General features: G+C 47.5%; 1 protein-coding gene across 2 annotated transcripts in view; it reads right to left on the bottom strand.

The window, feature by feature from the left end:
- Nucleotides 1-1,040: 1,040 nt before the first annotated feature.
- The window catches only part of LOC144146150 (putative RNA-binding protein EEED8.10), a 37,778-nt gene continuing 11,152 nt past the window's right edge, over nucleotides 1,041-27,666 (bottom strand). For both annotated transcript variants that reach the window (XM_077678114.1, XM_077678115.1), the window contains exons 5-16: nucleotides 27,361-27,401; nucleotides 27,178-27,253; nucleotides 26,909-27,076; nucleotides 22,403-22,451; nucleotides 21,642-21,685; nucleotides 19,763-19,842; nucleotides 17,123-17,225; nucleotides 16,155-16,242; nucleotides 11,370-11,510; nucleotides 5,956-6,066; nucleotides 4,988-5,050; nucleotides 1,041-2,460 (exon numbers count right to left, since the gene is read on the bottom strand). In XM_077678114.1, coding sequence (XP_077534240.1) covers nucleotides 1,748-2,460; nucleotides 4,988-5,050; nucleotides 5,956-6,066; nucleotides 11,370-11,510; nucleotides 16,155-16,242; nucleotides 17,123-17,225; nucleotides 19,763-19,842; nucleotides 21,642-21,685; nucleotides 22,403-22,451; nucleotides 26,909-27,076; nucleotides 27,178-27,253; nucleotides 27,361-27,401 — 1,677 coding nt within the window. In that variant the 3' untranslated portion in view covers nucleotides 1,041-1,747. The remainder of the gene's footprint in view (nucleotides 2,461-4,987; nucleotides 5,051-5,955; nucleotides 6,067-11,369; nucleotides 11,511-16,154; nucleotides 16,243-17,122; nucleotides 17,226-19,762; nucleotides 19,843-21,641; nucleotides 21,686-22,402; nucleotides 22,452-26,908; nucleotides 27,077-27,177; nucleotides 27,254-27,360; nucleotides 27,402-27,666) is intronic.

The raw sequence follows: 27,666 nt of genomic DNA, 5'->3' as shown, positions 1-27,666 counted from the left end.
GCTCCTTCAAACGCTCCCTGAAGATTTGCAACTCACCATCACCTCACTGCAAACCACACTGGTCCTGCATGGAACGAAGTAGCCTCCTGTCTTCGCTTCCGAACACTCCCACCAGCACGACCAAGACCACAGCCCAACGCAGGTTCCTTCCCTCTCACCAGTGGAACCATAATTCAGCGCATGAAAACCCTGCACCGAACCCCACGCCTGAGCTGTGCGAGACCGCACAGACACGCTGAATGTCACTGCTGGAGTGACGGGAAGTTCTGGTGACTGGATTTGTCAATGCAGCACAGAATCACAGCCTTTTGGATCAAGAAAGCTGACCACACCAACCTACCATCCACATAATGCTCAATAATACCACACCACGACGGTATATCATTAATTGGCACAGCACGCTGTTTCCATATTTGTGTGGTTGAAAGGGTAGACAAAAATAAAACTGCTCAGTAGTCTACCCATCAGAGCATTGCTCTGGATACTGAGGCCAACACTGCCAGTTGCTTTACTAAACTCATATAGAGGCCTGCGAGCCCCCGTTGTGGGTTTTGCGACTGGCCAGGTAGCAACGAAACATTTTTTAGTGAGAAACTACAAATCCCCTACCTCTGCTGGTTTCGTGGTAAGTTCGTGAAGCCTACTTTGTGAAGCTGCTTTCATGAAGCTTCCCATATTTTCCAGTTTAGAACTCACTTGTGCTAAACCTGAACGCAAGCATGCGACAGCCCGACGTTAGGCCTAACATCACGCTCCAAAGTCAACTGGTACTCTCAGCTCGGCATACAATTGTGACGTTACTTGGCACGTCAAAAAAAATTCACCTGTAAGGTTACTTAACACTATGCCCAATGTCAAACTTGAGGTCTACCGTCATCACCCAGAGCCACATACTCTGCTTCACTAGGTCTAATCTGCGATCCCAACTTCCAGTTCCTGTCGTAATGCACTAACTGACATACTGAATTCTGACCGGTACTAACTCGGATTTTTTTTTTTCTTGAACAAGGATGTAGCAAAGTGTATGAGAACGCAGTCACTTCAATGATGCAAGGTTGCATGTTGCCTTTAATTCTTCCACGGAAGTTTAGCAAAAGAAAATGCCAAGCAAACTTGACAGCAGCTCCAGTGCAGCTGCATGCAGGTCTTGTCACAACTTCCAGCAATTCTTAAATCTGAAATTGTTCTTTCTAGGCGACAGTTACATTCACATCAAACCACACCTTCAACTTTGTCCTTTAAACAAATCTCCAACTGCCTTCACAAAATGCCCTTTATTTTATTTCCGCACTTTTAAACAAAAGCACAGCTAGAAAATTACAGGCACCACACGGCAAAACATTTAGAGAAGGAGAAGAAATTTTTTTTTTAAATGCTAATACAATTTCGAGATCTTTAAACAAAAGGGTCAGAACTGACTCATTAGATGTCACTGAAGGCAGACATTCGTATTAACTGCCCGAGTCTATTCCAGCTCTCGAGGGTAACACATCTCAAGGCAAACAGAATTGCAGCCCAACGGAAAGTAAAGAGAAATGTACAATCCAAAAGCGGGAACAAAGTTGATCAACAGGCCTGATAAAGAAAGAAAAAAGGATACCCTGCCACACACGCAGGTTTAAGCTAGAGACTATGGCTGCTTTTCTTGTGCGCCGGCCGCCGCCTCCCCACTCGCAAGCACTGTACACAACAACTTCAGTGAGGCTCAAAAGGAGTTCAGTTCCCCATCGTATCCAGGTTAGTCCTATTACCACTGTACTTCCTGTGGGTCGTCCAGATAGTCGCCGTAGTCTGAGCCTTCCGGAGTCCACGGTTCCTCCTGAGGGTCATCGAGGTAGTCTGCAATCTCCACGCCACCTTGGTAACCGTCCTGTTCTTCCTCCTGGGGGTCATCGAGGAGGTCCGCAATCTCCAGGCCGTCTTCGGCCCGAGCTCCACCGTTTCCCCCTACCTGGGGGTCGCCCGGCATGTATGCAATATCGGGCCCCCAGTCGTGGACCACCCCTGCAGCATTCGCCGGTGGGTGATCGATGTCCGCCACCCCTGCACCACCGGGGGCTCCACCACCGTCCTCCCGTGGTTCGTGAAACAGGCCTCCGATGCCCAGGTCGCCACCTTGGTCCAGGAAGTCCTCCTCATCATCTTCATGGGGATCATCAAAGTCGTAGTAGCCCTGGACCCACCCTTCATCGTCCGAGAGCGGACCGTCGTAGCCATAGCCGTAGTCATCATAGTAATCATAAGGCCAGTCGTCGTCATCCGAGGGCGGCATGTCCAGCATATCCTGGAGGTACCCAGGTGGTGCCCATTCCTCAATGCCCCCTCCCATTCCGGGAGGCAGGTCTGCCGGCAGCACTCCACCGGCCAGGGCCTCCTCTGCGGCCAGGGCTGCCTCGGCCGCCAGCTCGGCCACCGGATCCTCGCCGTCCAATTCCAGGTCCCACACATCGTCGTCGACGCCTGTCGGCAAACAAGCAAAACCAGGGCTGAGTTTGCTGCTCGAGTTTGGGGGAGGGGCCTACAAGGCAGCAAGTAGTGTCACTAGATAAGGTTTCAGAGTATCGGCACTCCTTTCTCCTGTTTTACCGTGTCGCCGCCATGATCATTGATCAGTTCATTCGCTTACACTGATGGGCGCCGCCATTTTGCTGTTTATGCGTTTTAGTCGGTCAACTGTGGTAGTCTTGGCAGTCGTAGCTTGTCCTCCCTGCTTTGCGGCTGCACGCGAGTGACGTCCTTCCGAACGCAAATCAAAGATACCGCGCTTCGCAACATTTGAGCTGTAGAAGTGTATCCGAAAATACAGTTTTGCTGCATCCTCGGCAGTGCTGTTTACAAATGACCCGGTCAAAGTTAGCGGAGAGGCCGTTGATGCGGCTATTTGGCAGCACTGATAAACACCAAGATGGCCACCAAACTCACTTGTGTGCCTCAGTGGCGGCGGCACTCTGATACCTTATCTAGTGACACTTGCGTCAGGTGTCACTAGATAACAATGGAAGTTACAAACGCACACGTAAACATAGAAGTGCGAGTGCATACTGCATGCACTATGCCGGTCAAAGCTGCACAGCCATCCGGCGCGTTGCGCTTTCACTGGCCAACTGTTTGTGACCGTTTGCCCAGCATACCTGATGCTTCACGAAATGATCACTATCAGCTGTAATAAAAATTATCCAGGTACAAATCAGGTCAAAAACAAAGCAAGTGCGCACAGCGGTCCTAAGCGATACTGGGGCGCCATCTAGGAGGAATGACGATAAAGCATTTTGCCATTCACTGCAGCCCCAGTCAGCATACTAACGTTCCCTGAAGTACATGCCCTGGATACATCATCGCAGACGTCGTGAAACACACAATTTAATGGGAAAATCGAAATTTTGGCCTAAATTTTTTGATTTCTCAGCGAATAAAGCATCGTTTGCTTCCGGACCAACGGTGGGGGCACTATAAATTGCCAAATCTATCAAATAAAACGAACTTGCATTTTGTTTTCATGGGCCTATTAAATACGCTTGCAATCCAGACTTTAAGCCCTGCTAACTTCCCGGTGTACCTTCATACCCAACTTCAGCAAACTGGCACGGAGCACGTGCGAGGGAAGCGGCTTTTAAAATGGAGAACATCCTCTACGCATTCATACTCTAATCTGGTAAGGTGAGCCACGCACATCGCGCATGGCTCACACTAGCATCCGTTTAGGACACACACCAGTCAGCAACCAGACCTCCATCATTCTTCTTACTGCAGCTTGCTTCTGGTTTCAGTGTTACACGCAACAAGCCTATTTGGAGCATGCTTCCTGAAAAATGTTTGCCAGCTTTTTCGCCTACGACCAGCTGGAATCACGCGCAAAAAAGGTTATGCACCGACATGGTCAAGCAGCTTCAATAAATAGCTGAGCTCCAGCCGTCTGCTTTCGTAATTTCAGAGCACAAAATGACTGAGTAAGGCAGCGCAAAGGCCTGCATCAACGCGCACTACCAAGGCCCATACTTGCATTGGCTAGAAGGGGGAAAACACGGCGAGATGCGAAAAGAGACAATCAACATCAAATAAGCTCGGGGACATGTTTCTCGCCTACCTTCTCTGGTCCCACCTGTTTGTTTCCCTCAAACCATTTTGTTCAAGGTCACGATCGGTTCTTTCCTACCACGTCCGATTGTCCCATTTGACAGGTGCCACTAGTTGGCACTGCAACTTGGCAATTGTGTTTGGCACACCAGTGGCCACCAACGACGGAGGCGGTCGCATGCTGTGCAGTCACTGCAGCTCCTTGGCTATCAGTCTCGGACTGTCCCAAAAGGAATCGAACAATCTGTGGGCTATCCATGGTCAGTCCTGAGCACCACGTGTGAAAACAAGTGAACGCATTAGAGCGCCCCCTCCTTTAAACCTCAACTTGACATGTATGCACTGAAAAAGCGCTGATATTTGTGCATATATGAAGGTGACAGTACTCTCCCAGAACAAATGGCAAAAAAATTGGGCCCATCTCTCCGCGAGGGGGACTCGAGTAAATGCGTCGCATAGGGGGTGGGTGTATTGCGTTAACGTTTAGTGTTTGGGGAGTTGATGGTAGTGAATGCGTTGTATCAGCAGCTTCTTGACGTAGTTTGAATAAATCAAGGATATAAGGCGCGTTCGTAGCCTCCCATTCTGTGTCGGCTTTGTGGCGCAGTGGGTAGAGCACCATGTACATTGCATTCCGCCCGCAGGGTCGAGGGATCGAAACCAGGCGCCGGATAGTATTTTGTTTTTATAGTGTAGGGGGAGGGGTGCGGACAACAACTACGGACGTCAATGCGGGTGACATAGTGAGTTACTGAAATGCTCTGCATTTAAAACCTCCCGCGCTCTGGGGACATACCCGTGAAGATGTCCCATCTTTGCAAAAAAAGAAAACGCTGTTTCCATCAATGAGCCCCTCTTTGGTAGTCGTTTCTGCATTCACAATACCAATACCGCCACCATATACCGCACATACCTTCATAGTCTTCGTAATCCTCATCCCAGTAGTCCAAATTGTACAGGCGGTCATCGTAAAAGACTGAAAAAAGAAAAAGGAAATGAAGAGGCAAGCGCAATGATGACCACCACATAAAGAGGCAGATGTAGCATCGTGTAACTACATTAAATTCAACCTGGTCTTAAAAACTGCGGCGGCTTGGGAACAATACTGCGATGTGCTCGGCAACAACATTTCGAAGCCCAATCGCTTTACTTTTTTCCTTCAATGCAGCAATGTTTCACCAGGAGAAGAGTGCCCGGCAGGCTCAAAAATGTGTAACATAGTCACTTACGGCACCCTGAAAAACCAATTCGCACGCCACGTGATTAAGATTTGGATAACACCACACTTCAGAGGTGTAGAAAACTGAGCCAGTAGGATTGTATTCATGGTTCACAGAGCAAAAAGAAATGACGCAAATAATTAAACACTGCAGGAACCAACTAGTATCACCTGTTTGTTTCAGAAACAACTTAGCTCTGACTGCAGGACTGTTGTAAGCTGGGCTAGTTGGTACTGTTCCATGACGGCTAACAGCGCAAGAACTGGACGGAAACACGAAAAGGGAACCAAAAAAAAAAAAAAAAGGAACAAATCCACAATTCCAGCGCTTGTTTGTCCAGTTCGTCCAGTTTTCGCGCTGTTAGCCGTCATAGCTCCGACGTACGGTTTCCTTCCAGTTGATATGCAGCGGCTGTGCTGCGTACGTCTACAAGTCTTGTTGTCTTCTTGCACTCTGAGCATAAACACCACCCTGCTTCATGGCCCCAAACTTGCCCGAAGGTGTACTAGTATCACACTCCCAAAATCGTGGAAAAGAAATCTTTCGAAATTCCACACGAGAGTTTGTGGCACCGAGAGCAATTTTTCACGTGCGAGAAAGTGCACGTCCGTCTGGCTCTGACCAAAAGGAGGAGGTTCAATTTCCAGCAGAAGTTTCTCACGCATGTGGTCCCATCCGTCCGCCTCGCTGTAGTCTGCAGACATGTTTCTGGTGTCCAGCTTCAGGTTGCACTTGGGGTCCAGATTCAGACGACTAGCCCTAACCCGTGTATCTGGAGGGAGGGGGAAAGGGAAGAAGAAACAAACAGAGAGGCCAGGGTCTGAGAAGGGCTGTCGTGAAAAGCATTCTAGCGAAACAGAAATGGCCACAGAGGCGCATAGCATCATTTCTTGTTAACCTCCTGTAAAAATATTTTACCTGAATGCAGGGTGTTAATCACTACTCGTTTTTCATTGAGCTTAGAAAAGAAAACAGTGGTTTCTGAGCTTAAAACTTCCCTAGCAGCCACACTGCAAGACTATGTACACTCTATTTCTCCCTAATTTGATGCCGTAATTGGGACCTCGTAGATGAATACACCAAGATGCTGCAGGGAAAATGTAGAAGGCCTTGAGAAACATTCTACTGAGGTGTTTCCACAAAGACACGCTTTCAGTGTTTTGTTTTTAGTCTATTCTATAAGGAACGCCTACGACTGAGGCAGAAGCAATGGTAACACACAGCATCTGCGGCACACGGCTTCACGATTACTTTTAAGGATAAAGCAATGTATTTTACGTATTCCAACCATGCAATTTAAAACCACCACCTCTAATTTCTTCCTACTGCGCTTAGAAGAAAAAAAAAAAGAGGAAAAGACATTCACAGCAACACTTCAATCGAAACAAAAAAGACTTCACTACAACTCCTGCCTAATGCATCACCACTCCAAGCTAACAAAATAAAACAGAGAAACAGCCCATCTATTTGCGATGTTAGTTTCAAAAAGTTTGTGCATAGTCCGGTGTCAAGTACTGCCCAAAATCATTCAATTTTGGCACACCTAGCAACTACAGCAAATACTTTGAGGAATGCTTGCACAGTAAACCTTCCGGTGGAGTCCACAAGCTTAGCTGATCAACGGCAACTAAATTATTGAAAGCAGGCTACCATTCCACCCGCAGGCAGAACACAATTTCTGTCACCTTAGTTCTAAGCCTGTCAGAAATGCATTGCTCAGGAAATTCAGGAACTTTACATCCAGGAACCACTACCTCAACACACATTGGTGTTTCTTATAATTTATTCCACATAAAGTAATGAGCAGTGTACACATTTCTTATGAATGCTGCTTCACAACAACTGCCAAAGAGTAGTTTGGACGCTTTAGGAGCCATGAGTTCTCAATCCGCCTTTTTCACTGCATCATGGTGGCCTCTGGCAGTACCGATTTGGCAGGGGTGCATGCAAGTGGGCTGCCACTGCAGCAGAAGAGGAATCAGCGTTGTGCTGACGGAGTTTATTTTTTCTACGTAAATTGTTGTATAGCCAACCTGAAGCTGCAAAAAGAATGTCTATGCTTGAAGACGTACATTTTCAACGCGGGAAACATCTGAACAAGTGCGCGACGCTTGTTTCTTTTTGCAGTGGATCCCCAAGTGTGAGCACCGGAAGCCGGCTATCCGAGGTTGTGAAAACTATGCTCTTATGCAAATTCTGTTTTTTTCTTTTCTAGCTTGTAAAAGGGAGGCAATAAAAGGCATCTGCCACACAGCAGCATAACCACGGGCACTTAATGTGGACTTCGTGAAAATAATAGCCGGAGGCTGGTAGCTGGATTTCAGCAATGAACAAAATTGTACGTGACCACATACTTGTTCAATTCTGCCGTTCTTTCGTCTCTCTCTTTTTCATCATCAACCCACGTGGAGGTTACTTTTATGGGCATTCTAATCGAAGCGAGTGAAGTCCAAAGCAACCGAAGCCCCAACGTATCTGAGAAAATTGTTTTATGGTGCATTTTCATTCGAAAATGCGCTTGTTCACCCAAGTTGCCCTACTACACTTTTTTTTTTAGAACTGTCAGCTTGAAAAGTTGGTATTGGTTCGTGCCTTTGAAACAGCGGCGAGTTGAAGGGCAAAAAAAAAGTGGTACGCAGGAACTACTTTTCTACTGACATCACTAGCTCCGCATCATTTGGATCGAAACATTTCTCAGTAGTGGATGACTCTAAATATTAAAATTTCCATATAAAATTTCCACAATAAAAATTTCCATATGCATGGCAGAATAAAACTGAAAAAACTTAAAAATGTTCCTAACAGGTTTTGAACCAAAATATCCAAGCAATGCGCTGTTTCCGACGTGCGAGACCACTCGACCACGATGAAGCAAGTGACCCTGCTCGAATGCCTCGAACACAAAGCTCAGGCTTAGCTCATTATGTTGTGCACCTCTCCGAAATAGTTTTTTTATAGCATTGCTGGCACAGAAACTGATCCTTATTTGAATAGCGCTTGTCCACTAAGCATCTCTTGACCCCCTCTTGAATACCTGATACCCAAAGGCTGCGTTACTTATTAACTCTTTCGCTACCGCGCCTATCAAAATCGATCAGTTTGATCGACACTTTTGGGAGCGCCTTTTCGTAGCGTTCCACGCGTTTCTCGAACAAGTAAAGCTGTTCGGAGTTAGATCAGAAAATGGCCTTTCAAAATCAGTTTTGTTTTCATTTTTGCTACAGAAACGGGATTTTTGACACGCTTTTGAATCACCTGGGTGTGGAAAAGGGGCGTGGTCATCGCGCGTCACTGCTACCAATGAAGAATGCGTGCAACTCGTAATTACTCTGCACCAGCACTTGTTTTTTTGCTATCAGGGCGTGAATGGGGAACTAGCAAACGATTTTTCAATCGTCCGGTTCGCGCTCTGACAGTAATAATCCCAAAAGTCGTCTGAAATTGTCAAGCAGTGCCTGGTTGCAAAGCTACTTTATGATTTTAGGCAGTTTTATTGCCTTTGCACACGTTGTTCTAAATACTGTGGTAGTTCTACTTACCCCAGGACCATTCGCAAACAGTTTACAACAGTTTCGGTTTCGTTTCTGCATCGCGAAATTCATACTTAGCGCTACTACGCAGTTACCCAACTTCAAGGCTACCTGCCATGGCGCCTGGAGCGTCCGCGACTGATCCTCGAACAAAGCACGGCGCTCCTGATTTCCCCCACCCTAACCCGATTTCTGCGATAAGAACTTCAGATGCAAGTCAAAAGATCACACCCAGTCGCCAGATATCTGTTCCGTCGAGGACAGCGCTTCAAACCGGCCTTACACTGCCAGCTGTTCGACTTCGTTTCGTTTCCATGCGAGGGTATATCCGGGTGTCTAATGTTGCTGCTTAGTTGAACTGTCTATTCGGACGGAGTCTCCGAGAAGTTTTTGTACTGTTTCATTTGAAAAATGTTAGGTGGCGCTGCAATAGAGGAGGCTCGTTGTGCTGATCTTTTCATCGCGCAACTGCTACTCGGCCAAAGATCGCAGGGCACGATTCTAGCTCATCGTACCTCATTTTTGCGAGCAAGGCTACAATTGCGAGTAAGAAGATGATAATAAAGCTCAGCTTTATGTTTTGAGAGATAATTGACCGTGAACGACAACAAGCATCAGCCACGGCGTTCCGTTTTCAACTTCATGCATGTTTTTTTCCGCATCGCGCGCTAGTCCCAAATATTGTGCTCGCTGTAAATGAAAAGTCAGCCATTGACATGATGTTTTTACGTTATGTGGGGGCAAATTGGTGCCTCTGATAATGACAAACCGCCAGGTTTATTCCAGGAAACCACCCGAAATTGCACATTTTGAATCGGAGGTTGGGCTTCACCGCATGACACGAGCACCGTGCATGCTAACATTTTTTTTTTATATCTGACAAACTGTTCCGCGCAAGTCGACATTTTTTCTAGGGCGTGTTTTTGAAATGTTTCCCTACAAAATGTATATTCTAATTTTTTTCTACTACCGGTGGTCTGATAAACACAACTCCTTTTTTATCATTTTTTTCGACAACTTGACAAAAATTTCGATTTTGATATTTTTTTTTACAACTATGATATATATAAAAACCTTTAAAAAACTGGTGTTATTGGAAAGGCCGTTAAATAATCTGCATTTTCTGTTCCTGCAATTAGTGCCTAACCAATTTTTTAGCAGGAAAAAAAAAGTTTTCTTGGACCCCTAAAATTAGTCAATTTTCCGGCGGTAGCGAAAGAGATAAGCCGGGAAATATGATCGCAAAGTTTAGCTCGCAAGCAAATTGCGAACCCAACCGTCGAAAAAAAAAAGTGCTCTTCCTACCTTTGTTTTACGCTTTATGATAGAAACTTCGTTTGATTTTTATTCCTTGTTTTCTAGATTATTTTTGAGGAACTCTTCTTCCGGAATTAGCATGCCTTACATTTTCCACACGCGTGCCTGCCGTGCAAGCATATGTAGTAGCTTCAGTTAGGGAAGTCAGCGAAGCATCGCATGCCGAACTACGGATCGCATACCTTGTGTGAAGGCATTTTTGCTTCGTTGAGGCCCATTCATCGTGGCAAGAATCTCGGCCGACTGGTCGCCTCGGTCGGCAAGCCTGTCATACTACAGCGATTTTTCGTTTTCTGGTGTGTCTGTATCGTCATCGGCGTAATACGAGAAGTCGATCTCGGGATTTCGCGCAGTAGCATCGTGAAAGAGGCAGATTGGGGCTTCTTGAAAGATACAACGCATCTTTTCTCGCACAGAATACTTAAAATCCCACCCGCCAGAGGGACAGTGTCGTACCGTATTTACCCGATCCTAACGCGCCCCCGATTCTAACGCGCACCCGATTTTCCTGGCAAAAAAACGAAAAAACTTGCACCTCCGATTGTAACGCGCACGGGACTTTGCGATTCAGACAAACGAATGCGAGAGAAACGGGCGATTTATTTCCCGAAGTAATCTCACTCATCTCACTCCTCGTCGCTCTCCGCTGACCACAACATCTCGGCCTCGGTGCCTTCAAGCGCGTTCGCGATGCCACACTTCTGAACGAACGTTCAACCATGGTCTATGGGATCATGGCCCACGCCTCGCACGCCCATCCCGCGAGCTTCTCCAGAGGTGCACGCTTCAGCCGACCGCTCGTTTTGAACGCGTGGGAGCCGCTGCTGCCATTGCTGTTATCAAGCGCGCAAGTGAAACGATTTGACGATTTGTGTGAACTCCGATAGAAAAGCCTAGGCGCCTAGGCTTGCTGCGTCCAAAAAATCGTTGCTAAAACCTTTTGCGCCATCTTGAGATGGCGATGGCGATGGGTGGGACGAAATTTCCGTTGTCTCGGCAGTTTCGGTTTTGTATCCGATTCTAACGCGCATGCGATTTTTCGGCCTATTTTTTCGAAAAAAAAGTGCGCGTTAGAATGGGGTAAATACGGTAATCTCTACTGTGTTTTCAATGCACTGACACGGGGCATTTGAGTAGTGAAAATGAGAAAAAAAACTGCACCACACGCTTCCTGTGTGTGCAAAACTAATCCGCAAGTGCACGCGAAACAAAGTGTCGTGGAACGTACCTCCCACCGCCATGGTCAACACGTGCGGCCGTTCGCGCACAATGTTGTTGCATTCCGTCACAGCCCGGTTGTCCAGGAGGCGACAGCCGGTGAGATCTAACATGTGCAGGTGCGAGCACTGCTTCACCAGCGCTTGCACACCTGTCAAGAAAGGAGGGGGAGGAAGCCGTTACGACTACTGCTGCACTTCCACTCCATCTGGGGAACAAGATTTCCTTCTCCACACATTCAGAGGCTGTTGACACCAGCGAATAGCTGGCACAGGCTCAAGTGCGGCCAAGAACGGCAACGTAGCAAAGCGTGCCACACTTTGCTGCGACATTTCCACCGTTTTGAAACGCTAAAACAACTGGAGTACAGTGAAAACTCGTTACAAGAGACACTCGAGGAACCCAGAAAACGTGACTCTTGTCACCAAAATCTCACATATGCGAAGTTGCTAACATGGCGAACACTGGAAAACCAACCAAACTGCTTTCGCTCAAATGTCCTTTAAAACCGAGTGTCTCTTGTAACAGTTTCTCTTGTAACGAGGTTTTACTGTACTTTGAACAGTCTAGGCGCACCGAGAGCCAAACCAAGCAGCAAGCACCTCCTGCAAGGTACTCTCAAAGTTTTGAAATGTTTGTCCACCATTACTGAATTCTTCAATTCTCCACGCCTAGGACACAGCAAGTAATGGGAGGAAGCATACTTTTACAAACGCGGCAACTGCTTCTTCCGTGGCCACGGCAAGACATGAGCGAAGCACGAGGCTGCCGACATACTCGAAAGAACGCTACAGCAAGTTGTATATGAAACCTATTTTCTTTGTTTTTTCACCAACTGCAATTAAACTTGGCTCCCTGGTGTAGTTTGTTCTGCTCATCTCAAACATGCACTTATTTTGTTTCTGTGCCAATTAGTTTCTAGTATGATTAACATTTAGGGATGGGCGAATATTCGGTATTGTCGAATATTCGATCGAATAGCTCTCTATTCGTTATTCGCTTCGATCCGAATGCAGGTATTCGATATTTTCGAATTATTCGATGCTCCCGAATAGGCAGCTAAAAGCCAAGCTTTTCGGTCAAGCTTTCCGAGAGTTACCCCAGGCTTGGCTCAAGACCCACCGACGCGGACATTTCTATTATCAGTGCTGGCACTGCTGAGTTGCTACCTTGCCTAGAGGTTCGACGAAGCTCTCGGCCGCCAGCACACTTTCCGTTAAAAAAAAAAGGCGGCACTGAAACGACATTGCTTCGAACATAGCGGCACCAAGCCAGCAGACTTGTACAGGCCGCCATTTTGAATAGGCATGCCGCCATTTTGAATAGGCTCGCACAGCGCGGAAGTACGCCAGCGAGCCTATTCAAAATGGCGGCCAGCCACTTGCACTTTGCTTGGCTACGGTCGAGGATACTAGTGGCTACAATACTTCTTTTTTTAGCGGAGCTTCTAGGCGGCGCTTAACTCTGCGAGTTTCTAGGCGGCGCTTAAACTTGTGAATGAGCAGCCGGCGGAAACTACTGCACCTAGAGCATGTGGCGCAACAGGCATTTCTTCATGAAAACTTGTGAATACAGCAAAGGAAAGCTGTGTGTAAGATTTTGCAATAAATGTTCAACTGGTAATAGTTTTACACAATGCTGTGCCTACGTGAGTTCTAATTATTAGAAAAAAATGTGTACATTAGTCAGGTCACAAGTTGCTCATTTGTCTTTGTGATTTGCAATGTGTACTATTCGAACTATTCGATTCGAAATTATTCGACCAAATCACTATTCGCTTCGAATTCGCTTCGAACCTCAAAATCTATATTCGCCCATCCCTATTAACATTAATTAGGGATTTTTTGCGTAATCAGTAGAAAAACGCCTAACTGAATGTTGCATTCTGCACCCTAAAAGGAACCAGAAAGCTCAAGGAACACAATGGTAGGAGTACTTTTTTGATCAGGCCACAAGTAGTGATTTTATGGCAGTTTAAAATTTGTCGTTCAAAACTTGGCTACCATCAGATACGGTTAGGAACAAAATAATTATTTTTTTTTTTTGACACATCTAATAAAAATTCTGTTCCTACCATTGTGAGCTTTGCACACTCTGCTCCATAATACAACAAAAATTATTGTTGTGTGCGCCCCGAGAGCTGAGATAGCTCTTCCGCAACTTTGCAAAAAAGGCCAGAATCAGTGTTTTGAGAAAATGAGGAAAGAAGCAGCAGACTTGTTTTCGGTGAAAACAACAACAAAATTGCAGTGTATTTACACTGGTATCGGGTCAGTAGCCACCAGGCACATAATTGACTGGAGGCACCGGAGTGGCGCTTCTTGAAAGCTTGCTGCATGCCGTCCGCTGACTTGCGCTTGCGTGCAGAAGCAGATTGTCGACGGCGGTCTTTTCCAGCCATACGCTTCGTGCTGGGAAGCCCAGGATTGAGGTCGAGTTCTTTTAGAATGGCAGCCGAGGCTCTTCCGTTGCCTGTGTTGAACTTCAACACCGCCTTAGCCACAGCAGCTTGCACGGTGAACAGCGACGCGTGCTTCTCCTTGGGTGCCAGGGCCCATATAGTGGAGTGGAGGGACTCGTTTGAGTTCTGCGTTTTGCCTTGCAGGCAGAGCTGCAGGAGCTTTTTGTCCGAAAGGCGCTCGTACACAGGGAGAAGAGCCTTGCACACGTGAGGTGGCAGGTTGTATCCGTGTTTTGGTGCGGGCTCCCCCTTCGCCTTGGCAGCGTTCTGCCGGCACCATGAGTCCGGGCCTGGTGGGCACAGGCTGCGGTTGGATACGGTGTCATTCGAAGTGATGTGGTGGAAGGTGGTAATCACCACTTTGAGCATGGCCCTGACATTGCCACTGTGCGATTTCAAAGCCCAGCCGTAACAGGAACTCAGCTTAGTGACAAGGTCGCCACCGAGCCTGTACCTTTAGCAAGCAGGTTGCGCAGGGAGGTTCCCATCCTCTTCTTCAAATGACTGACACAGCCTTCCTTTGTAATTGGAATAAAACCGTACACTTTGGCATCTACCAACGCCAAGTAAGTGCGGCTGTCGCCGTCCGACAGCATTGTGGTGTACCTCAGGTTGTGCCGCTGCAGTGACCTCTCAAAGAGGACGAGACTGGCCTCCACCTCCATCTCACCAGCCTTCTTTTCAGTGTCTTTTTTTTTTGACAGACGTGATTGTCTTTTCAAGCCTGGTAAGCAGGGTCGCCTACCTTCGGCCCGCGCTCGCACCCAGCACAAAAGTTGCTCAAGACGACCAAGTCTAGAACTAATCCCATAAAGAGTTCGATGACCACGCCGATGCCGATGTGAGACGAGTGGCCTCGCGTCATCCACGACCCGTCGTACGTAACAGAAATGTTACCGGGGTTCCCCAGTTGCAGGTCGCCATACAGCTTTCTCACTGACCGCTCACTTGTGGCCATCACGTTGTCGGCAGCACGAGTCGCAGCGGGCGCAAGCTTCGCCTTCACGTAGCCTTGCCACGTTTTGGTGTGCAGCCCGCGGTGAGAAATGTTCATTGCAGCGAACACATCGTTCAGCACGGTTTGGCGATTTCCTGTCGTCTGCATCGCCCGCGCGGCGAGAACGTTAACGACAAACGGATACACCTTCTTATCACTCTTCACGCGAGGAGAGCTCCACTCTGCGGCAATATCACTGCACGTCGCACACGCGATTACCATCTTTATGGAAAGGCCGTACGCCTGCTCACCCTGTTCTAAATGTCACGCTGTCAACGCAAACTCTGCACTTCACAGCCGACAGCAACACGTTGACGCAGTCCAAACTTGCAATCACGAAGCTGCTCTCGTCAGGTGGGCCGGGAGGAGCGTCGTCGGCGCTAGTGACCAAGTTTGATTTCCGTTCAGTTGCAGGAATTGAAGAGAGCGCTTTCAACTGTTACCGGGCAAACACCTCTCTGCAGCACATCTTCGGGTTGCAGCATCACTGTGTCGCGTCAAATACAGCCGCTTTCCGACGCATTTCCGCAGGCTGGTGGAGCCGCTAGGCCTACCTCGTCGGCAATGGCTTCTGCACAGCTCGGCACAGGCAGCGCGTCAGGCCAAGCGCTTTCCTCTGCAACTGCAAGGCCCTTTTGGAAGTTGTACACTGACCGCTTCCTTTTTTTTCCGAACTTGTGCCTCGTAGCAAACTTTCACTCGGCGTTTGGCATCGCTCTTGGCTTGTTGTGCGAAAACGATAAGCAAGATGGAGCCGCCTCGGATGCGCTCGCTACCACAGCAGACGACGCACGTACCAGGCTCTACCAATCAGGAAGCAGCATTTGGTCACATGTCTTCGTTCAGCGAATAGGATTGTCGGTTGTGGGGTTCTTCTGGCGCCGTTTTTTTTTATTCAACCAATGGCTCCCCGGAGACGTTTGGGGCAAGAAAATAAAGAAAAGGCGCTCTTTCAAACGGTACCGATGTTGCCGCGATCCGCCATGCTGGTCGACCGCCACACGAAGTGAAAAAAGCAGCGTTTTCGCACCAGCTTCGATAAAAATTCGGCTCCCACGCGCGTTATAAATCAATATCACATTGTAAATACTGATTCACGAGGCACGAAATTTCAACCACAAGTAGCATAATAGTTGCAGAATCTGAAAATCTTGTTTCCAAAAAATCTACTTTTTCGCGATTTTTCAGCCGCTAGGACCCGTGTCCCCCTTAAGCCATCCACTGCACCTGCTTTAGCATTGTGTACCACCAAAGCGGGAGTTCGAATCTCATTGTGCCAAAACGGTGGCACCCAGGTAACTCACTCATGCCAAACTTTACGGAAGAGAGACACAAACCTTCGTTGGTCACAGTGGGACACCCACGGACTTCAAAGCTCCGCAGCTGACCCTGATGAGCAATGGCATTCAGACCCACGTCTGTGACCTGGACAGGTAGAGAAAGGAAGCCACATTGCCTAAGAAGTAACAGATCAAAGACCATAAATGCACTCATTCGTGTCCCAATGTAGACCACCTACCCTCAAGCATGCTATTTGCAATCATTTGTGGATCAGTCCATGCCTCCCCCCAAGGCTCCATGAAAACACGCTCAAATATCTCAAGATGCAAGCCCTTTTTGTCCTTTCTTTAGCTTGTCCCTTATTTCCCACACAAAGGAGTGTTCACATAAGCACACACTTGAACAGCGAGCGATTTCCAATAGAGCGTGAAAATGTCCTGAAATATTGACTGAGCTGACTGGCTCCTCTGGTCACGCATCCAAAACCCTCCTTTACGAAAACACTCCACCAGGCAAGGCGCAGAAACAGCTGCTTCCATAAAGCCCAGCTACTAAAGCAAGCAAAGTCCAATCTACTCATTTCTTCAGAACATCGTAAACCACAGTATCAGTCGCAAGGAGTGTGCGAGTGTGTGAGTGTATCTTCAGGTATTCTCTAATAGTTTTCCATCCAACACTGACCTCTCGTCCTTCAATGCTTTCCCACAACTCTAATCGGTGTGCAATTACACTTGTTTTCACAGCAACTAATATTTCAGTTCGGGCAGCTTCGAATCAAAGCAGGTACTTTATGATCACCACTGTGAAAACTGCACATTACACTTTCTCGGCTAACTTTCAATAATTGGTACCCAAAAAAAAAAAAAAAAAGAAAAGAAAAGATACTGAACTAAACACCTTGTAAGGATCTTTCAACTAGCATAAACAACAACAAAAAAAAAAGCCAAGGGTTGGCCATTTTGTTGGAAATGAGTGCCCAAATCGCTATCCCGAGGCTCCAGGCTGGAATCCAAACCATGCTTACCCCTGCGTAGCTGACCTTCAGGATGCGCAATGAAGAGCAGGCTGCCAGGGCAGCTAGAATGGCGTCACCGGCGTGGTTGTGGATGCCCGTGAGATCCAGGCACCTGCATTCGAGATAAACGCATCAGTGCCTATTTTTGGAACGGCACATCTGCTCTTTGATTTGATCCCATTTGAAAAACCTTCACAGGATACTGGGACTAAAGGTGCAGATGGCCAGACAGAGGTCCTGTGTCAGCAGCATTGCAACGTCAGCAAATATTTCGCAGAATGCATATCGCAGTACACCTGTGTGTATGAAATCAAGAAGAGCAATCGCTATCACAAATGCGGGAGTAAGTAAAAATTATTAAGCAGCCAGAAAGAGAGTATCAGAAATGTGGTAAGCAAAAAAGAAAATGAAGGATTACAACACAAAACTTAACAAAGAAACCCAAGTCATCGATAAAAACACGAATGAAAATGAATGAATATTTGTCTACGTCTACATACAAGATATACTGCATGCACTTTTACGCAGATACTTCAACAAAAAAAAAACGCACTCTGGTACTAACTGCAAGACAAAGAACGGAAGCGTAAAAAACTAGTAAGCATCTCGAACAGCACCATTTTACAATCTGAGCCAGAAACAGCATACCTTCTACTCGGGAATGTGTGGTAATAAAAAAAAGCACAGAAAAAAAAAAAAAGAAAGCTCATCAATCTGGCCTTGGAGTTGCGTACAATAGCAAACAAGCAGACAGAAAAAGTACACGCTGACCTACCCACAAAGATAGCAGGGGAAGGCAGCCGGCTTCCCGCACCTCGACGATCCACAGAACCCCCAGCTAAAACTACATACTGCCACCCAGCAGAACTATGGGCCTCCTCGATTTACCAGTCCTGGATGGAAGTCCCGTAGGAATACATGGGAAAATCAAGCGCCGGATCGCAGTCTCGGGCAGTCCGCGGGCGATCCGGGACTGATAATCGAGGAGGCCCCATGCTTACAGGCTGCTGTTACGGCTTGCCCTTGGATGCCCTTCCCGACCGGGCTACTGACGCAGCTACAGAATAGGATATCCCGAGCTTTTTCGTCACACTAATAAAAAATAAAAGAAAAAGACTGATGGAGGTGAAAAGCAAAAACACCCGTGTGTACAAGATTTTGGCACACCTAAAAGATCCCCAGGTCGTCAAAATAGACCCGGAGCCCCCCACTAGGGCGGGCCTCATCGCCTGCGTGGCATCAGCACATTAAACCCTACAATCAATCAATCAATCAAACCTTTGTCCCACTGCAGTGCCCTTTCTGCCACAGCAGGCTCATACAGCATTGAAATTACTAGAGCTCTGTCAACAGGAGCGTCACGCTACAAAAGCACTCACAGTGCTGTTGCTGTTGCAACAATTTCCAAAGCTTGTGGTTTCGACTGAGAGTGAGGTTTAACGCGCCGTAATAGAGGGCTCCGGATTAATTTTGACCACTCGGGTATCTTTAACGTGCACAGAAATTTCGAACACGTCGGCGTTTTCACTTTCCGCCTCCATCAGAAAAACAACTGCCGCGGCCGGAAATCAAAACTGCGTCCTTGAGCTCGGCAGCACAACGCCTTAGCCGCCTCGGCGGGAGAAGCTCGCAGTTTCAATTCCATGTTTGCATGTGTTAAAAATATTAATTTCTTTTGCAAAAGTACACTCTACAAGTGCGGAATTGCCTCCACTACAATGCAGTGTCGGACAACACTGTCTGCATAAGCATTACGTATGTGCCGAAGGAGCAGCGTCGCGGAGCCAGCGCGTGTGTGTAGTGAAGCCACTTTAATTCCTCATTTGTGGAGTCACCCAACAATTTCTCAGCACACTGTGTCTGGACAGCCAAGTAGTTTGATGCTCTTGCATAATTTTGTGCAGTAGTTGTAGTACTCCAGACGAAACCCGCCACAGTGGCTCAGTGTCTAAGGCGTTACACTTTCATACTAAAACCCACAGCAAAAAAGAATTTGTAGAGTTGCCAAACGACCACCCTGGGCAAAAATTTAGAAGCGCAAGCATTCAATTATCACAGGGCACAGTCCATCCCAGGAGCCGAGGGGGCAGAGCCCAGCTATAACTGAGCAGATCTGAGTCCTGTAATGCTGGGTTAACATTTTGGCATTAACATTTTGGGTATATAGCAGCTCAACCAACGATTAACAACGCTTGCTCCAACTTTGGGCGCTATCAAAAGACCGCCTTTGGCGAGATCTTTCCCTCAGTTAAATACCCAATGTCTTGCAGTGTGGTGCAAAAACTTTTTTCCTTAAAACAAGCAACTCGTTTTCTGCCCTCAAGCGGGCTATACTCACACTTTTAAAATAAATGGAATTTAACTAACCAGGAACAGTGTGAAAGCAACAAAATACATTTCGTGAGCTCAGCACGTTTTATCATCATTGACCTCCCATGCAAAGAAATAGCAAACCTGACGTAGCAAAAGCACGTGCACATAATACTAAACTCTGCACTTTCGGCGGACTGTCGTTTCGGCCCAGTCCTGCGACGTTACTGGTGAAACGTGCTCTAGAGTGAATTTCGGGAAGCTACAAATCCCGACTGCTAACTCTTCAGTGCCAAGCCACCGTCAAGTGCCCCCGACTGACAGCAGCGGGGTACTGACCTGAGTTTTTTGCAACCCTTGCAGATGGTTGAAATAGCTACTTCGGTGACATGACGGTTGTGGCTCAAGTCCAAGTCCTCCTGCACAAGATTGGAGAGCAAAAAACAGAGCCAACAGGTGACTTTCAGAGCAACAACAACTACACCAGAGAGGACAGAGCACTTGCATGCCACGGGGCTGAAGATTACATGACTTCCACCACAAACAAATGCACAAGGGCGTGTACTGGGTATTCTCTCCTCCGGGTGCAACGCCAATACCAGAAGCTTTCGTGAACTTTTTTCCCAAAAATTATATGCAGAGAAGTACCAACACAGCACACATGGGGTGAAAAAAGAACCAGCTGATAAAACGACAAGTGCCCAGTTTGTACAAGTACTCAGTTTGTCAGTACGGTCACAGAGGGTGCCACCGCCGCATTTTAAAACACCTATTTAAACCACTCACAGCTTAAAAACTCACCTTCAAGCTTCACAGCTTAAAAACTCACCACGGAAACACACGTAACACATGTTAACACATACAGCGGAATCGAACAAGACTTTCGGTGATGAAGGCACAGAAAAATGCCCTGCCTTTGGCACCATGTTCTGCTACGCAAGGAGAGGTGTCCGTGCGCGCTATGTAGACATGTCCCTCCTGCTTGCAACTTGTGAGAAGTACTACCATAATGTTTTGTATTAAAAGAATTAAATGGTCACTGCAGCGAGTTGAGTTGTAAATAACACCTATACTTACCCTACCAATTAAAGTCTAAGATGCAAAGGCAATGTCCCGAGTTCTCAGCACCAATTTACACGCTGTTTGCATGAGAAAAGTGTGCCTGAAAAATGCTGTTTTCCTCACTCCCTCCTGCATTCTAATATTAGCTACACCACTGGCCAGCCAGCAGGCTAGCTAAATTTACCACAGGGACAGCACATGCAACCTGACCCTTAACAACAAGAACAAAAACTTGATATGAACGAGTAAATGGGTGACATAGTAATTTCAAAGGTTGAGACAACATGAAAAACCAGAGTGAACCAGTGAAACATTGTTGCGGTAGCTTGTGCAGTGGCCACGAATGGCGTACAATGCTTTCTGTTCTGCAGTCCATTATAGATGAAGCGAGACTCTCGACGTCCATTCATTAGACAAGTAACAGACTGCACAATACAGCCCCAACAAAGACTTATCAGTGTCCCTTTAATTAAAAGAATCAGACAGTGTGGTGATTGGAATGAAGGATTTGAAGAAAGTCCCCGTCCCATGGCACGCAGGCCACACAGTATGGCTAGCAACCGAAAGAGGGTTGCCCCTCAACTAGTAGTACCAGGTCATGACTGCACCGACTACACCACCAGTCGTACTGGGTATCAGAAGTCGTTCTCTGCTCAATGCAAAGTTTACACTTGTCTATCGTTGCACAGATACACACGCCTGGATTATCCAGTCAAATTTGGTGTTTCTGTGCAGCTTTACGCTTAAAAACTGTGGGTGCCATTTAGTATTACGGGCGTTACTTGTGGGTCAGCACAAAGCAGATTTCATGTGAGAATGTCCTCCACATTGAGCCAGGAGGACTTTTGCTCTCCGAAAAGTGGAGAGGACATCTCAAGTTCGTCGCAGTACAAAAACGTGCAAGGCAAAGTCATTTTCTGCCCAGAACTCACATGATGGGGCTACGAGTTTTTGTACACTGCGAGTGGCATGACCTCACGAGAGTTGGGGGGGGGGTCGCAATAACTGCTTGTTGCCAGTCCTGTGTGTCCTCAGCAATACGGTGGCCAAAATACGGAAGCATTATTAGTAGTGGGGCTTGTCAATGACTTGTTCAAGCCTTCCTTATAGCCCAAAAAATCGACCCAGGAACAATGGCTGCCAACGTCTTGCTTACCAGTAGGGACAAGTTGGCGATAGAAATGATGCTGGCAGAAGTACCTGCAGAATATAAAAAAATAAAAATAAAATGACATTAATACCGATGTCACACACACATTTTGACTACTTTCAACAATGGAAAAAGCTTGCGATGGTCTTTGAATGAACGGAGTTTCTCTAAACCCCGTAATGTGATCAAGGGCAATTGAGAACTGCATACACCTTTTTGCCACAGTCAACAGAAATGCAGTAAAAAAAAAAAAAAAAAAAAGTGTGTGCGTAAGAAGTCAGTAGGTATAACAAGGATACAACCCCGAAGCGCCAGAGTGCTGTGCAGCGACAACTGGTAGTATAGTGCGCGCACTATGCACTGCTGATTCTGTTTATGTGTGCGTTCATAGCCTCCATTGTTTCCTCCACCATTCTTATTGATATAAAAAGAATATGCATTAAAGTTAAACGAAAATAGCTCATTCTGCAAGCTTACAAGCCCGGCCTAATTTCTGTTTGTTTTTGCCATCCTCAGCCAATCGCACAGCTGCCCATAATACGTCACAGGTTGTGGTGCAGGAAATGAGCTACTGGGTCACATGGCCACTCTCTTTTTACCCCAGTATACAGCTTATTTTGGTGAAATTTGCATTAAAAGTGGCATAAGTGTTATTCTAAACCTTTCAAATTAACCAAACTTGCATTTTGTCTGCATGACTCCAGCTGCCCCTGTGAAAATGCATCCGGGTACAAGTGCAAAAGGATCAAGAAAGTGAATATGCTTACAGCCAGGAAATGATCCGGAAAACCTGAAGATTTTCAGTGCCGTGAGATTCTGGCGAAGGAAAAATAAAAAAAGAAGATTGAGTACTTAAACCACACACCGTGGCAAAGAGCAAGCAATTAACCATACACACTAGAGATGGTGGTAGCAAGCAGTACTCAAGCAAAGCGATCAAGACACATCAATACTTTCCTGTTTGGGGGAGTGGGTAACGGCCAATGTATGCCACTGCACGCACACTACTGCGACGTGTGTAACAGAGAGAGCCCTTGTATTAGTTAAGATTTCCCAATGCTTTGGGCACCCCACACCGCAGTAGTGCACACCTATCACACACTCCACATCCAACAGGTGAACTAGAGTGCGGTGTCCTGGTGTCAGGTTCGGAGACAATAGTAAATACACAAAGAAACTAAACGAGACTAGTTTATATATATATACCCAAAACCCAAACAAACTACTACACACAATGGGCTGAAGCACAACGGGTAACTAATGAACAATGGGGAACTGCAATAAAGTAATGTAGGAAACAGTCGAGAGTTCGAACAACCGCAAAACAGTCAAAGCCGGGTAATGAAAAAAGTCACAATACGTGTTCGCTGCTAAAATGGGGTTGTCCCACACGCCCGAAAAGCAGCGCCGTGGCGTGGCCGCAGCGGTAGAGCGCATTCCAGGCTCCCAGAAGCTACAAAGGGGAGAGCCTGGGACTCTCAGACACATAGTGGGCGGCTGCGACAAGTCCACCCTAGACCCCCCTAACATCCACCTTTCCACAGAGCTTTGGGAGAGATTAGCCAGCTCCGGCCTTGAAGATCAGCTGCGCCTGATCGAAAGGGCTGTCGACGCAGCCCGAGCTTAAGGCATCCTGGAATGAGGACGCCTCTCTCAAGCATTTTCTGGATTAATTAAAGTTTATTCTCTCTCTCTCTCTCTCCAGCTCCCATCGCGCAGTGGCAGACACAGCTCTCTTGGGGCGTCATGGCCCTCTACCGATGTCCGACGACCCAACTTGTTTGCGGAGCAGACATCCTGGTGATTGCAGTTGTGGAGGACCTCTTGGAGCACAAGAAAGCGGACAGGTCCCGCATCCCGAGAAAACAACCCAGAGCACAAAAGTAGCTTCGGGGACAAAGCACCCAAGAAGTAACCTACAAAGGAAAGGCTTCGGCAGGCCAAAATGTTGAAACCCGAAAATTAAGAGGAAAAGATACAGGGCCGTGCAAAATGGAAAACGTACTAAAGCTCGCCACTCAAGGGAAAAGTTCCACCGGTAGGGCAAAACTTCGTTCACAAGCTTTCAGTGCGTTCGCTTCAGCGCGCAAGGCTGGTGATTCAGAAGAGCCCAATCACCTCTTGGTAAAAGTTGCATATAGAAGAGGTAGGTGCTGGAACCGAAGTCACTGCAGGAAAAGAAACAAGCATACCGCCAGCCTGAAGTTGTGAGCTGGTTTTTATTATGTATTCTGCATGCGTGCGCTGTTTAAAACTAGGCCTTGAGTTGTGGTGCTTTATATTATGAGTGTTCTGCCGTCAATTTTGTTAAGGTGTTCGTGAACTGTGTGTAGTGGACCGTGAAAAAACATTTTTCAACTGAAAAATAATGCTCCAGTGGGGGGACGTGTCATGCGAAGAAATCGCAAGAACAGAAACAAACGCCGAGAGAAGACGACGACAAGAAGGGAGGCGCAAGACACGCGGCGCCAAGGTTGTTGCCCCAGCTACGGCGGCCAGCGCTCGAGAGCACAGCAAGAGCCGCGCCGGCCGCCGGCCAATCGGAAGCAGCCAGCGACAGCGGCTGGTGTCAGAGAAGCGGTCCCGGGAAGAACACCGAAAGGGTCGGAGGGTGGAGCATGACCGGGATGCACGGTGGTCGAGTGACCGGACCCGTGCAGTGCCCAAAGAGGTCAGGCTGCACGGGTCTGAGGAGGTCAGAGAGGAGAGGAGGCTGCAGAGGAGAGGAGCAGGAGGAGAGAGAGAGAGGAGAGGAGAGGAGGACATCTCCTCTGCAAGGAAGTCGGGTGGCTGTGCATCGGTTCCAGAGAACTGCGTTAGCCACGACGGGGACGGGAGCTCGGAGCACGCAGCCCTGCTTCCCGCGGCCACGACACTTCCCCTGGACATTTCGAAGCTACTTCCGACCTGTGCCGGTAACGACGACGTACTGTGCCTTCTACCTTCATTCCCGGATTTTAATGACTTTTCTTTGACTTTTTCTCGTTTGGTTGAACTCATTACAGTTTTCTCTATCGCATTCTTGTTCGCTACTGTTCCCTGTTCTCAAGTTCTTAATTGTTCCTTATTTCTATATAGTTGGTCTCTGTTTGTTGTGTCTGTACTTATATGTACTTGTGTCTGTACTGTATATATAAACTAGTCTCGTTTAAAGAGTTTCTGCTTCAATTCATTATTGTCTTCGAACCTGACACCTGGACACTGCACTGCTCAATTTAGTCCCACAAAAAAAAAAAAAAAAAAAAAAAACCCACAGGCTCAGCCCCTTACACTTCCTACGAAAAGATCCCCCCCGCATTTTGCACCCCTGGGGGTTTTTTTTTACCACTTTTGGTGGCGACACTGCTGCTAACCAGTGGGCCTCCAAACACCTTGCAAGTGGTGTCTGACCACTTTTTTGCATGGAGGGCACCCAATAAGACACCGGAGAACGTTATTTTTAGCAGATTGTCGACTGCACCGCATGGTCTTGTCGATATCGGCAGAAGAGTGTGAACAGGGGAAGGTTAGCAAGCGTTAGGGAGTCTCGCGTACAATCTGTACAAACTCGTTCCCTTTTTTGCCTTGTATGGCCTCAGTGAGGGTGTTCACTGCTACCAAAGCCAGCATTACCGTGCCTTTCGTTTTCTTTAGCAAAAATTGCAGCTTATTTCTCTCCATATAACTCCGTACTCCATGAATTCTTCATGCTTTTTCTGCCATGGAATTGCCTGTTTTGCAGCAATAATTGGGAGAACAGTTGAGATTGTAGAGTATACTCATCTAAATACTGGACCAACAGCAATCATTAGAAAGAAGGCATTTGTTTCAGGACACCCTCCATAAAGCTGTACACATTACTGCCATGAGCAGCAACGCTCCTTAAAGGAGCCATGAAGAGAAAATGCAAGTTGGTTTTATTCGAAAGATTTCGTGTTTTATTGTGCCCCCAGTGCTTGTCCGGATACAAACGGTGCTTTATTCACTGAGAAATTAAACAATTTAGGTTAAAATTTTTATTTTCCCGCTCAATCGTGCATTTTCGTGGTCCCAAATGACATCACAGGAACCGACCGCTCTGCAGCCTAGAGTACCTTCACTCACGCATCCACCGTACAGGGTAGAGACACGTGTACGCTGGCGCCGCCATGTTCGGTTGCTCGCTCGCCGCCGAAGCAAGTCATTGTGTCAAAACCGCGCTAAAATTATCGCCGCAACGCGGTTTACTGAAGAAGTTTGAATCATATTGTCTGTTTCGCGTTGCTAGGTCTCGTGGGCAACGAAAAGACTAACGCGTTGAGGCCGTTGGCCCAACTGCGGCGGCACGGGACCGTTCAAAGGTTGTCTCCACCGTGTACAGCGGTGTTGGTTCGTTCCCGCGTTTCTTTACGTTCCGTAACCTAGATGGCGCCACCATACCGTGGCAAGCGTTTGGTTTGTTTTTGTCCGCATTTAAACCTGGCTTGTTTTTGTTCTGGGAGAAAATATTCGTTCCCTGCAACAGTGCTCGCTCGACAAATGGGGTCACGTAAGACACCGTTGCTTGCGTCAGTCGGCCAGTGTCGTCTGAGACAACCGCAAGCCCCGTAGTGCTGTGAAGCTAAACCAAGCATGCTGTGCGCAGTATGAACAGCAGAACGCATCAGTACTTCTATGTTTACATGTGCTTTCGTAACTTCCACTGTTTGTTCCATCATTCTTAATGCTTCGTAAAGAATGTGTCCTAAATTTAAGTGCAAATCGCTCGTTCGTCTAGTTTGTAAGCTCTACCTAATTTGCGTCTGCTTCTGCCAGCCTCCGCCAATCGCAGAGCTTAGCTCATGTGACATCATAGGTTCTGTTGCGGGAAATGAGCTGGTGGGTCGCATGACCATTCCCGTTTTTCCTATGTATGTAGCTTATTTGAGCGAAGTTTACGTTAAAAGTGGTGTCAGTATGATTCTAACGAGACAATCTTTTGAATGAACCAAACTCGTGTTTTCTCTTCATGGCTCCTTTAAACTCGAGATAAAATTGGCATTGCTTAGAATGGTATTGGTGCCCACAGCCTGGCAGATATTGCTGTCCCCAACAACAGTGCGATTCACCGTAACATGTTACTGCATAAACACTATCTTGGGACACACATCCCAAAAATGCCTTACCCAACAAAGTACATCACCCATCAACGGTGTTTACACAACTCCAAAAACAGCTCCGCAGACCACCCGGGGTCCACCGGCCCATATTCGAACACAGCCACTGCTCCAGACCCTGCCTCCCCCTTTCCTCCACCACACTACAGACCAGCGCACCTGGCCAAGCAGCTCCAGCTCCCGGTCAGTGGCCTGAATGCAGCGGCTCAGCGACAGCTCCACCAAGGAAGTGCACTTGGTGACAATGGCGGAGAGGCCCGCCATGGTGAGTCCCCAGCATCCATCCAGCAGCAGCCGTCGCAGGCCGGTGCCAGCCTCGCTGAAGCACTGCGTACCGGAACGCAGAAAAGCACGCATCGTCCTCCACACACGGTTCTCCTCAAGTTTTGCGACATGCACGCTGTTCGGAAAAGCAACTTTCCACTCACCTCGCCGGACAGCCGGTGCATGGCCGCCAGGTTGAGCAGCTCCAGGTTCTTGCACAGGCCAAGGAGCTTCCGGATCCTGGGCCGAAACATCGCACCTGTACTACCACTTCTCAATCCAAGACAATCCGCAATCCATTCTCCCAGCAATCACAGCGAGCGAAGGCTGCCGCATCTCCAACTCACCCTCCGTCATCGACTTCGGTGCATCTCATGAGTACGGCAGTCTGCAAAGAGAGGGCCACGTCAGTAAGTAGCAAATGCGCACTTGAAACACCTACGGCAGCCTCTGCACTCCAAACTTCCACCTCAACTGGCTGTCAAGCAGCCTCTCCAAAACTGCCAAGTTTTGGGTCTGGTGGTGCCTACATGTGCATATATTTTCGTGCATTCCGGCATGCAGAACCTTCGAGGGAAGCTCACAAGAGTGTACAGTTCCCTTTGGGCCACTTCATTCCCAGACCAACACCATACCATACGCACCACTAAAGC

Source organism: Haemaphysalis longicornis, unplaced genomic scaffold, assembly GCF_048455015.1.
Source record: "Haemaphysalis longicornis isolate Haplotype H1 unplaced genomic scaffold, Haemaphysalis longicornis Haplotype H1 scaffold_7, whole genome shotgun sequence".
Taxonomy (NCBI): domain Eukaryota; kingdom Metazoa; phylum Arthropoda; class Arachnida; order Ixodida; family Ixodidae; genus Haemaphysalis; species Haemaphysalis longicornis.
The sequence above is the reverse complement of the archived record's forward strand: the minus strand, read 5'-3'. Positions and strand labels throughout refer to the sequence as shown.